At 40.2% G+C, this 12748-nt stretch overlaps 1 protein-coding gene across 2 annotated transcripts in view; it reads left to right on the top strand.

The window, feature by feature from the left end:
• CHST9 (carbohydrate sulfotransferase 9) overlaps positions 1–12748 on the top strand; it is a 262670-nt gene that overhangs the window by 150158 nt on the left and 99764 nt on the right. For both annotated transcript variants that reach the window (XM_047794017.1, XM_047794016.1), the window contains exon 3: positions 3896–3937. In XM_047794017.1, the coding sequence (XP_047649973.1) occupies positions 3896–3937 (42 nt within the window). The remainder of the gene's footprint in view (positions 1–3895; positions 3938–12748) is intronic.

The following is a 12748-nucleotide window of genomic DNA, read 5'->3' as shown; positions in this document are numbered from 1 at the left end:
CTGTTGGTGGGAATGAAAACTGGTACAGCCACTATGGAGAACAGTTTGGAGATACCTTAGAAATCTATACATAGAACTTCCATACGACCCCGCAATCCCACTCTTGGGCATCTATCCGGACAAAACTCTACTTAAAAGAGACACATGCACCCGCATGTTCATTGCAGCACTGTTCACAATAGCCAGGACATGGAAACAACCCAAATGTCCATCAATAGATGATTGGATTCGGAAGAGCTGGTATATATACACAATGGAGTACTCCTCAGCCATAAAAAAGAATGACATAATGCCATTTGTAGCAACATGGATGGAACTAGAGAATCTCATACTGAGTGAAATGAGCCAGAAAGACAAACACCATATGATATCACTTATAACTGGAATCTAATATCCAGCACAAATGAACATCTCCTCAGAAAAGAAAATCATGGACTTGGAGAAAAGACTTGTGGCTGCTTGATGGGAGAGGGAGGGAGTGGGAGGGATCGGGAGCTTGGGCTTATCAGACACAACTTAGAATAGATTTACAAGGAGATCCTGCTGAATAGCATTGAGAACTTTGTCTAGATACTCATGTTGCAACAGAAGAAAGGCTGGGGGAAAAATGTAATTGTAATGTATACATGTAAGGATAACTTGATCCCCTTGCTGTACAGTGGGAAAATAAAATAAAATAAAATAAAACTGTATAAGAATAGCAACGATTTAGAAGATATAGTCAAACTCTTTAAAGGATTATGCATATTTACTATCACTATATATAACTGTATACATAACCGTTATTGTTATTGGGAAGTGAGAAAGGAAGCTTTTTTATTTTTTTGTTTTGTTTTTGTTTTTGTTTTTTTAGGGCTGTACCTGCTGCACATGGAGGTTCCTAGGCTAGGGGTCAAATCAGGGCTGTACCAGCCTATACCACAGCCACAGCAATGCAGGATATGAGCCACATCTGTGAACTACACCACATCTCAGGGCAACACCCAATCCTCAACCCGCTGAGCAAGGCCAGGGATTGAACCTGCAACCTCATGATTCCTATTCGCATTCTCTTCCCTGGGAATTCCAGGAGGCTTTTTTTAGGAGATAGTTTATAAATTTAAAAAAAATGGTATTTACTTTCCTGTCTTTATCATATCCTTAAAATTAACATTAATTCATGTGATCCTTTGAAAAGAACTACGACAGTTTAATTCAATACATATTTATAAACAACACTAAACTGTTTTTGGGGAAATCATAAAGAGGAATAAGACTGAATTATCACTGTTTTCAACAAGTTTACTGTATAGTATAGGACATGCGTTCATCTCACTATATACATTAGTCTGTGATGAGTGGAAAGCCAAGCTAGACGTTTGAAATTGTATCTAGTCCAGAAGTATAATTTCATTATTCTACCGCAGTGTCAGATTTCCTGAGACCCTTGAGAAATTGACAGATGATAGTTTCCTGGGTCTGGGGAGAGGCATCGGCGAATCGCTGTCCGATGGGTATAGAGTTTCAGTCATGGAAGGTGAAAAAGTTCTAGAAATCTACTGTACTATATTATGCTTACAGAAAACATCCTGTCTTATGTGTTTTTTACTACAATAAATAAAAAAGAACAAAAGAAATGGGCAGATGACCTTGGCAGCGTTATCGCTGAGCCATCGTGGAGATGGGGAAAGAGCTTGCTGTGTCTACATTTTGAAAGGAAATGACTTAATCCTTATGAACCTGAGGGCTTAGAGGCAATACCTTAACAAGAACAATTTCTCATGCAATCAGTAAGCAACTTAGCAGAGTATCATAAGAGATAAAGAAGCAGTCGCATTTGACTTTTTGAATAGCCATTTTTTCCACATCAATTTAATTTCCTTCCATGGTTACATGGAAGATTACATAAAAGATGAGATGTGCTGGATAAAATCAGTTTTGTATGGAGGAAGATTTGGGTTCTGGCCTAAACAATATTGTGATCACCAAGCCACAGAAGTGTGACCTTAATCATGCTCTTGTTACATGGGTGAACAAGCAGTTACATCAGAGTGAGTTGAAGCAGTGGATTACATATCACGTCCCTCCCTGCGAGGATCACTTGTACCGTGGGACCTCTAACTTATTGATGAGCAATACAAATGGCTTATAAACGCCTTCATCTAAAATGCAGAAATTACTAAATCGAGCAGAGCTGCTGATACCTTATCCCAGGAAAGTCAGGACCAGACAGTAAAGCTCACAATTCCTTGGAGATATATATATATATATATATATATAGATAGATAGATAGATAGAGAGATAGATAGATAGATAGATAGATTGATTTTTTTTTCTTTTTTGGTCTTTTTAGGGCTGCACCCACAGCGTGTGGAGACTCCCAGGCTAGGGGATGAATCGGAGCTACAGCTGCTGGCCTACCTCATAGCTACAGCAACACTAAATCCAAGCTTCAAGTGCAACCTCCACCACAGCTCATGGCAATGCCGGGTCCTTAACCCACTGAGTGAGGCCAGGAATCAAACCTGCATCCTCATGGATACTAGTCAGATTCATTTCTGCGGAGCCACAACGGGAACTCCCATTGGCTATACTTTTTAAATCATGCTAAGCATAGACTAGCATTTAATTGACATAGGTATAAACTGGTATATTTTAGTACTAATGAAATTTGGTGAAAATTAATTAAAAAGGCAAGAGCTAATAAGATCTTTGTTTCAATTAAAGTTAGAAAAGCAAGGTTATAAGTGAGTCACACTACTAGCAGCTTATTTAAATGGAGCAAAATAGCAGGAGAATTAATCTTACCATTGCTTAAGCCTCATCATTCTTAAGTACTTGTTCAAATTGTTATCAATGTACTTTGAAAGGGAAAACCAAGGCAGTATGTAGAGACCAAAACATTACATATACATATAAACCTATATTAACATATAGTTTAACATATGATATATTCTATAATACATATAAAATTACGTATTGTATAAAATACATAGTTTAATAATATTAATCAGTATTATATATTTATAATATGTTTTTTGCAAGAAAAATTAGAAGAGTATAATCTAGAAAGCAAAAGTCTGAATAGCTGTCTAATTAGCATCTTGTGGTTGCCTAGAATTGTTCTCAGAATGAGTTGGGGTTCATCTCTCCCCAGGGATGACTAAACCAGAAGAAATATGCTGTGTTACATTTAGCAACTTCCTCTGGCAGAAAGAGGTCATCCTTCTTCATTATCAGGATGAAAAGTCATTGACTCCAGGGAAAACCTCAGAATTTCTTTCTTAGAGCTCAACACTACAGAATAAACTACCAGTGGTTCTAGATGATATAACTATGCATGGGATCACTTCCCTCAAAGAGCTTTTGTCCTTTTACCCTAGATTTCAGTTCATTTACTCTTCCAAGCATCACAAACCAAGGTATCAAATCGTGGGCCACTGGGTATTCCACAGAAGGAAATTTACATGGCATCAATCCCAAGGATCAGTTTTACCTAAAGAGATCTATCCCGAGTCCTCAAAATCTTAAGCAGAAACTATAAGTGTTACTTTGATATGTTATGGAGAATAATGCAAAGAATCCAGGGAAATCTTCTTCCTTGTGATGGATGTTTTCAGCTCCACCTACCCCAGCAGTCCCTGGCAGATGATAGAGACACAAAGCTCAGACATTTTTTATGGCAGTTTGAAGACAGTGCCAGATTTCCTAACACTGAGAGGTAACCAAGCCTGTCACTTCTGAGTAGCCCAGAGACACAAGGATGATGTTCCATTTCACGATTCTCTCCCTCCTCATAATCTTCTTGGATAGAAATAAGATATTAAAGACTTTGAGGTATGTTGATTATGGAAACTTTCTTAAATGCCTTTGGATGTAATAGTAATATAAGGATTTTCTCTCTGTTCTCTTCCAGGATGGGGGCCTATAAATTACTTGCAGCCTATACCCAGAATCAGTGAGTAAACTCTCTATAATGTTTGGGTTTTAGGTAGTTATAGATAAGCAGAGCAAAAACCACAATATCCGAAAACTCCATAGTGTTGCCTTTAAATATCTGTTCTTTTGATGATATCCATCACCAGAAAGCAAAGCCTAGGGGGCATCACTGGGGTATGTAAAGCCTTGAAGGGCGGGGGGGGGGGGAAGCAAGCAAATTGTGATCCTTGCCCTCAAGAAATTTACAAAGGACCCAAAGACTGAAGATAGATTTCAGTTTTATCTATCTTAGTGAACAATTAATGTCCATCTTATTTGAAAAAGTTCACATTTTTCCTATTTTTATTTTAAAAGTATTTAAACCTCCCTGGGACTTTGGAGTATATTCATTATTTTACAGAAATGCCTTCCTCTAAGAATTCAGGGGCTTCCTGCTGTGGCGCAATGGGATCGGCAGTGTCTCAGCAGCGCTGGGATGCGTGTTCGATCCCCGACCCAGCACAGTGTGTTAAGGATCTGGTGTTGCCGCAGCTGTGGTGTAGGTCACAGCTGTAGCTCAGCTCTGATCCCTAGCCTGGGAACTCCACATGCTACAGGGCAGCCAAAAAAGAAAAAAAAAATCAGTAAAACCTTATGAGTTCAGATATTGCTATCGAAAATTTTTGACAATTTGACCCAATTGTCAAAAATTTCAAAAAGATGAAATTTACCTTTGAATTGTCTGCAAGGAATGAATTTGACAAGAGAAATAGAGGGAACACCTGTAACTTATTTAAAAAGGATAATTGTTTTCATGGCTTTGGCATATACAGTGGTCTTTAGGCAAAATGATTCAGCTATAAAATAAGGATCCATGTCATTAAGTTGAGGTCTCTTTAGGCAGACTTTATTGGCAGATCATAGTATTGAAAGTAATAAAACTGTATTGCTTTCAATAAATGACTTCCATAATTCAGAGCACATCCCCCTTTTCCTCCCCAAATTCATTATTGCAGTCTAATGAAATGTACTATTATGTTATATGTGAATGCAAACATTTGTTAATAGAAGAGGATCAGTTCCAATTATCTTATTTTTAAAATTTACAAATATCAATTTACATTTTTTGGATACTTCTCTGTAACATTGATCACCTGGATAACAGTCATGTATTTATTTTTACAAGAGAAATGATATATCATTTTCTCTCCTTTTCCATGATTTTATACAACAGGTAATTTTTTTACATTTAAAACTCAGTATTTTCACAAAGCAGGCAAGACAGGATGATAGTGAAGATTTAAGATGAGAAAAAAATAACCTCAGAATCAGATCATGCCCATACTGGTGCATGTTGAAAAATCAGAGCAGTAATTGAATCACCATTCATTCATTCGGTCATTCAGTCATTCAACAAACACTTAGCCAGGGGCCATGTTATTGTTTCAAGGTGTGTAGAGGTATATAAAACTGTCTTCTTGTCTACATTGTGCTGACAGCCCGCAAGTTGAAACAGAGATGGAGACAATTTTCTCATGTGATGGGATGCGTCATCCTTATAAACAGTGTTTTGGGAATACAGACATGTAAAATTAAAATCTGACTGGAAAAATTGGGGAAATATTCATAGCAGGTATAATATTTGAGCTCATTCTTTTAAAAAAAAAAAGCGTAGAATTTCTACACGTAAAGAAAAGAAGGACATTTCAAATCCATATAGAGAATACATGGATTGCTTAAGAAAAATAGAGGAGACGTTAGTTGTAGAGAGCTGAGGATATAGGGGAACAGTATATGATCTATAAAAGGTATGTTATAAGAAAATATATCCTGAATGATTGGAAACAGCAGTGGGAGCTCACAAAAAGATTTGAGAGCCATCTGCAGAGAGTTGAAATGTGAAGAAATAGGAATTGATAAGACTATTTGTGGACAATCCAGAGAACTTTTAGGAACACAGAATAGAATCAGCTTCTCCCTGTTAGAGGAGAGAAGGGGTAATAAATAAGTAAATAAATCAATAAAAATTTGAAGGTGGACATAAAGAAGTTTGAGGGAGGTTATGTCTAAGAGCTTCAATTTTTTCCCACTCTTCTGCTGGAGAAGCATAGGACGTAAACTAAGAGGACACAAGTTTGAATCTTAATTCAGGTGCCTGTGAGTGATGTCACATGGACAAGTCACATAACTTATGTACATTTCATGTCATCTTCACCTCACTGAGCTCCCATCTATAAAGTGAGGATAACAATACATAGCGTATATAGGTTATTGAGGTTATTAAAGATAAGTTATGCACAACATATGCACATAAGATGCTCTACAGACAGAAGCTGCTAGATGACTACCATCTATGAATAGGAGCTTTTCCCCAGGGAGAGAGAAAAAAAAAAAAACTTGCAATGAGGAATGACAACCAGAAAGGGACATGTAGGAGGAGGCTCAGCAGGTTAAAAACCCGACATAGTGTCCATGAGGATGTAGGTTCAATCTCTGGCCTCAGTGGGTCAAGGATCTGGCATTGCCTCAGGCTGTGGTGTAGGTCACAGATGCAGCTCAGATCCTGCATTGTTTTGGCTGTGGTGCAGCCTGGTAGCTGCAGCTCTGATCAGACCCCTGGCCTTGGAACTTCCATATGCCATGGGTATGGCTGTGAAAAGAAAAGAAAAGAAAAGCATATGCAAAAATATTTCTAAGCAGAAGTAAGAGCCCATTCTTAATTCTTAAGCAGAAGTAAGACTGTGCATGTCCAGTCATATCTATGGGCTCCAGAAGCAGCCAAAATGGATGATTTGATGACCTGGGGCTGGAGAAGGTCAAAGCAGCCTCTGTGCCTTTGAGGAAACAATTGAAAATGTTGATCAGTGCAGAGCCCAGGAGCTCGGAGGCCTGTGCTGCATCCTCGACACCAGGTTGGCAGAATACTGTGTTTTCTCTCCACGCTTAGTTGCCTCTGAGCCTAAGGCCCTTGTCATTATCAGGAAACGGTGTTGAGTTGCCAAAGTCCCCACAGTTCTAGGTTTTCCTATCACCTAGACTCCAGACACAGGCTACTGCGCAGAGATCCGCCAGACCCTTACCTGCCCCTCCTACCCTCTCAATTCCCACCCTTGGCTCACAGTCCCTGCCACAGCCTCCCCTCTGCACACAAGGCAGTGAGAAAGGTTTCCTACTCCCTATGGAATAAAAAGTTGGAATTTGAACCAAGTGAAAAGGAGCTCGACTGCATGGTACTCGTCCTTCATGCTGTCAGCACCGGTTCTAGACTCATTTCAGAGTTCACGACGTGCAACAGGCAGGACCATGCTTCCTCTCCCACCCCAGGAAGTGGGTCATCTCACCAGCCAGAGGATAATGTGCAGTGTCCTCTTAAGATGCTTCATGAGCCTTGGGGACCCCAGGAGAGAGATGCCAAGATCCATCTGCATGGTCACTAAACTTCCCTCAGAGGGAGATTCGAATTGCTGGAGGGCATCCTTCTATGCCAAATGGCAGCAATAAAGAGAATCTAGCCGCTCTCTTGCCCATTATTGACTCCTGTTTGAACTAATGTAAGACACACTCCTCTTCAGGGAACTTGGTTGATTCATGTAATTACTCACTAAAGACCTGCTAATTCAAGGTGCCAGCTACCATCCAACATCTTTAAAGATAATGAGTCTTCCATGAATAATATCTGAAGAATGAGAAAAACCCTGTCAAATTCAGTCAAAAGTATAGGTCCCTGTGAAAATGTAAGTGGGGTTGGGAAGCCCAGAGCTCTTTCTTCTCTCTCCTCCACCATGGTTCCCAAAGCCCACTCTTCTGTGAATGTCACAGAGGTTACTCAGAACCCACCTCTAAGCACCTTGTTTCCTATACACTTGAGAGTGAGGCCTTTCTTTTTATGTGTTGATAGCATCTCTCCGGAGGAGAGGGCAGCCTTTGAGGAAGCTAGTGTGTGACTCTCAAGGAAGTGCTGTACCCAGCCACCCCTGCAGGGGACTGTGGACAGTCAGCCCACAGACTGGCTCCCACTGTAAAGCTTTGTGTTTGGTAGATGCATTCTACACAGTTCTGGAAGGGACTCTTGTTTCTGTACCCAGTGTCCTTGTGCATCTCAGATGCATGAGCAGATCACAGACTTTTCCACAAGTGGGGATTCCAGCCCCCCACTGGGCAGGGCTCGGGGCATTTTCCAGGACACCCAGCCCTCAGCTGCTCTGAGGAATGAGACTTGAGAAGGTGCTATGGTGTTATAGTCAAGGTCAGGGTTATTATGAAGGCTCAAGTGTGAAGCGGGCACTTAGCCATGCTGCAAATGTCCCTATCAGGAGCTTGAACTTGTACGTGCCTGGGGACAAGCTTGCCATTGTCACCCAGAACATTCTCTCCTATAAATCCAGGATTACCAAACCGGACAGGAAGGGATAGTTAGAGACTTTTATACAGCCTTCCTGAGCTTATGTAGGAATTAAGTCTTACAAATCTTCTAAGAATTGATGAACATGATGATATATGTAGAAAAATGCAAGATAAACCTTCAGATTCATGGCCTAACTGTCTCAACTGTAAAGCCCTTGTGCTTCAGGATTTTAAAAAATTGCCCTTTGCCTGCCTTACCTGCACTTAGACAGACTCCAGTATTCAAACAGCTTGCAAATCTGCTCTTATCCCACATCCATCAAAGCAGTGGAGGTGTTGGGGCCTTTTTCTTTTGTGGAAGAAGTGGGTGTGTGTCCATTATTATTCTTGTCTGGGAATAATTGACCAAGAAAAAGTGGCATCCCACAGTTAATTTAGCTGTTCTTTTCAATATCTTCCTGGTACCTGAATTACATGAACATATTCTTTGAATAAGCTGGTCTGTTTTTCCCCTTCTCGTTGAGGTGCAAAGTAATCTAGAGGGTCAAGGTTTCCAATCTTTTTCTCTTGCATTAAAATGATCTGTCATTTCCGTTGTGACTACACCCCAAAGTCAATTTTGGGTCTCATTAAAGTGCCCTATAGAATAATTCAGTGGTGACAGGATGGAATTCTTCTCAAAGTGTAACTACTCCCCTTGCTGGCATACTGTAGCAATGACATTCATCTTTGAAAACTGAATCCTGACTCGGAGCAGGGGCCTTTGTTTGTTTTTTTTGAGTGGTTTTTTGGTATTTCTTTATCTTTATGCTTTTGAATTGCACAATAAATTCAAGCTTAATCTAATGAAACTGTATGAATTAATGTAGTCATTATATATTATAAACCAGGTATGTAAAAATTCAATAGAACGGGATTTGTTTTTAATGTCTCTCCTGACTGGAAAGTATGGAAATATTCTGAGTGACATTCAATGTGGAAGCTTTCTTTTAAAATACTAGGACCTTTTAATTTTTTAAATTAATGTGCAGTTTATATGCAATAAAATGCACAGATCTTAAGTATTCAATCCAATGGGTTTTGACAATTGTATACACTATGTAATGGCCACTCAAAATAAGATGCTGAATCTCACACCCTAAATATTTTCCCTCTTGACCCTTTCCAGTCAATTCCAATTCAAGACCCCACCACTTCCCTCCCAACCCTTCATCTTCTCTCTACTTCCCAAACAATAATTTTCTTATTTCTATTACCATAGTTTAGTTCAGTCTAATCCTGGATTTTAAATGAATGGACACATACAGCATATATGTTGTAAATACTCCATTCACTTACCATAGTATTTTTGAGATTGTTGCATGTATACGTAGTTCATTCCTTTTTATTGTTGAGTGACTCTGTTGTATGATTAAACTACAAGTCCTTTATCCTGTTTTTGACATTTGAGTTGTTTCTAGTTTGCAACTTTTATGAAAAAGACTGCTCTGAAAAGTCCTGTGTAAGTCTGTGAATAACTTGTTTCATTCCCATTGGATAAACTCCAAGAAGTGGAATTGCTAGATCATAAGGTAAATGTTTAATTTATAAGAACCTGCCCAATAGTTCACTAGCAATGTACGAAGTTCCAACTGTCCCTTTTCCTCACCAACGGTGGGTAGGAAATGGTACCTCTCGTGGAACCTGCAGATCTCTGGTGGCTATTGATCTTGATCATCTTTCTATGCTCTGTTGCCTATATGTATATTTTCTTCAGTGAGATGTCTGCTCAAGTTTTTTTCTCACTTTTACTGGGTCCCTTGTTTATTGCTGATGGTAGGACTTCTTTCTATATTCTGAAAAGTCCTTTGTCAGACACAAGTATTGTAAATATTTTCCCAGTTTGTGGCTGGTCTCTTCATTTTCTTTAAATGCCTTTTGATGAGCCGAAAGTTTTAAATTTGATAAAGAACAGTAAATTACTTTTCCCTTTCATGATTATTGCTTTCCAGTGTCCTAAGAAATCTTTGTTTACCCTGAGGTTGCGAAGGTTTTCTGCTATTACTCAAAAAGTGGTGATAGCAACTTTTTAAATTGGGAATAATAACAAGGACCATTTGCTGGCAGATAAAGAGGCATGTTTGTAATGACTGGAACACAGGGCTATCTCTGCACTTTTATCAATTTGTGATTACTTGTTAATTTTCAGGTGTCTCCTTGATTTACCCTCTTTTTTTCTGAGAATGAGAAAGTAAGTCCGGATGTTTTGAGAATTGTCAGGATTGCAGTACTAGGAAAGAAAGTGCAATGGGAGGTTTGAACTTCCTATGTATGACAATGACTTTAGATAATGATCTTTATAGTACAAGTGATTTTATAGCATTATTCACTGTCCTTGAGCAATGACTTCAGTTCCAGGGAGCCCGACCATGCTATTCCTATTCTTTATCCTCATCTCTGCGGTAAGAGGATGATAGCAAATTATCAGACTTCCCTCATAATATCTTTTGTTGCCTACGTTGATTTAAATATACAAACCTTGTAATATATTAAATATATGCAATGTATTATGCAATGTATACAAATTTAAACATACCAAATTTGTAATATCGTAAATATATATGTAATATATAATATATGTGTGTATATTCTTATTACCTTTATTAAAGTGATGCTCTAACCTTACCTAGGCCTAAGGAAAACTTTGATATTTAGCTCTTTGATTAATATATATTGATCCATACTGTGTGCTAGGCACTGGGTCTGCTGTGGTGAACAGACCGGGGATCCACCGTTAGGGGATTCCTATCTAATTGAGGCAATTTAGCCAAGTAAACAAAGGCATTGTTTTGATTTTGTTAGATGCTCTGCAGGACATTACAGGGCACTGTGAATGACAGTGACAGGGAGGACCTCAGGTAGGGAGCCCTGCCTGAGCAGGTGACATCTCACCGGCAACTTGGGTTGAGAGGGACCCAGCCATGTCACTAGTGGGGGAAGAGCAGTCTTGCAGGAGAAGCAGTGCAGGTGACAGCCTTAGGCAGAGAAGAGCTGGTGTGATCCAGGCAAGAGTAGAGGGCAGTGAGCAGAGGAAAGAAACAAGATAAGGTGAGCTGGGAGAGAGGTAACAGCAAGGTCATCGAAGGGCCTCAGTGATCCACGTCAGGGGTCAAAGCTGATGAAGGCTACCCTACCTAGAAGCAAAGCACATTCCTCACAAAGTGAACTTGGGATGTTCAGAGCTCTGACAAGGGATATTCATTAACATGATTTTGTTTTAGAATCCCTCAAGAGTAGCTTATAAGTGGTGATGGATGGCATGAGGCCTGGGATGTTCATTGACTAGAGGTGGGGTCCAGAGACATGTGGAGCAGAGAGGAGCAGGCCAAGGAGATTTGGATTAAGAAACCACCTAAGGGCCATGAGGTACCTGTGCATGGACACGGTGAAGAAGCCAGGAGAAGACCAGGAGTCCCAGGGTTGAGTTGAGGCACAGTCTGGAGAAGCAGTGAAGTCCTGCTATAGAGCATGGGAAACTGTATCCAATCACTTGTGATTGTAATGGAACATGATGGAAGATAATATGACAAAAAGAACACACACACGCACACACACATACACACACACACACATATATATATACATTGTGTGTGTGTGTGTGTGTGTGCGTGTCACTGCTGTAAAGTGGAAATTGGCTGAACATTGTAAATCAGTTATAATAAATTTTTTAAAAAGAAAAGAATGTCCAGGGGTTCCCATTGTGGTTCGGTGGTTAACGAATCTGACTAGGAACCACGAGGTTGTGGGTTCAATCCCTGGCCTTGCACAGCAGGTCAAGGATCTGGCATTGCCGTGAGCTGTGGTGTAGGTCGCAGATGCGGCTTGGATCCTGCATTGCTATGGCTCTGGTGTGGGCCGGCGGCTACATCTCCGATTCAACCTCTAGCCTGGGAACCTCCATAGGCCGAGGGTACAGCCCTAGATGAGACAAAAAAAAAAAAGAATGGCCAGAAATTAGGATGAAACCATGTGCGGGACACCACATCTCACATGCGCTCGCAGTTATAGATCGTTCTCGGGCAGGTGATATGGATTGAAGGGAGAGAAAATGGAAGCAGGAAATTCTACTAAGAGGAGTTTTAAAAAAATTGGTTTCAACTGTGCAGAGTAATAAAGGAAAGGAAGACATGACACCAAGAGTTGTTGTACCAAGATCTCTATCACTCAGGTTTGCTGTGGGGTACAGGAGCCCTTGCATGATTCCTCCTGTGACCTCAAGTTACATCCTGCCTTTAGGAAGTGTAGACACAACATGCCAGCATGTATTCTTTGCCACAGAGTCTTCTAGAGAGGGAGGACTGTGACTGGAACCTACCTACGTGGCTCTGGGCAGGCAAATGACTGAGCTGGGTGCAGGGTCAAGCAGTATCCTCTCCCTGTCTGTGCCCCCCAATGGCCAGGCAGCATTAACCCTTCTTTTCTTAGATAAGCATTCCCCTCCCCATCTCCCAAGGATGCACAGTGCCTG

This window comes from Phacochoerus africanus, chromosome 8 (genome assembly GCF_016906955.1).
Source record: "Phacochoerus africanus isolate WHEZ1 chromosome 8, ROS_Pafr_v1, whole genome shotgun sequence".
Taxonomy (NCBI): domain Eukaryota; kingdom Metazoa; phylum Chordata; class Mammalia; order Artiodactyla; family Suidae; genus Phacochoerus; species Phacochoerus africanus.
The sequence above is the reverse complement of the archived record's forward strand: the minus strand, read 5'-3'. Positions and strand labels throughout refer to the sequence as shown.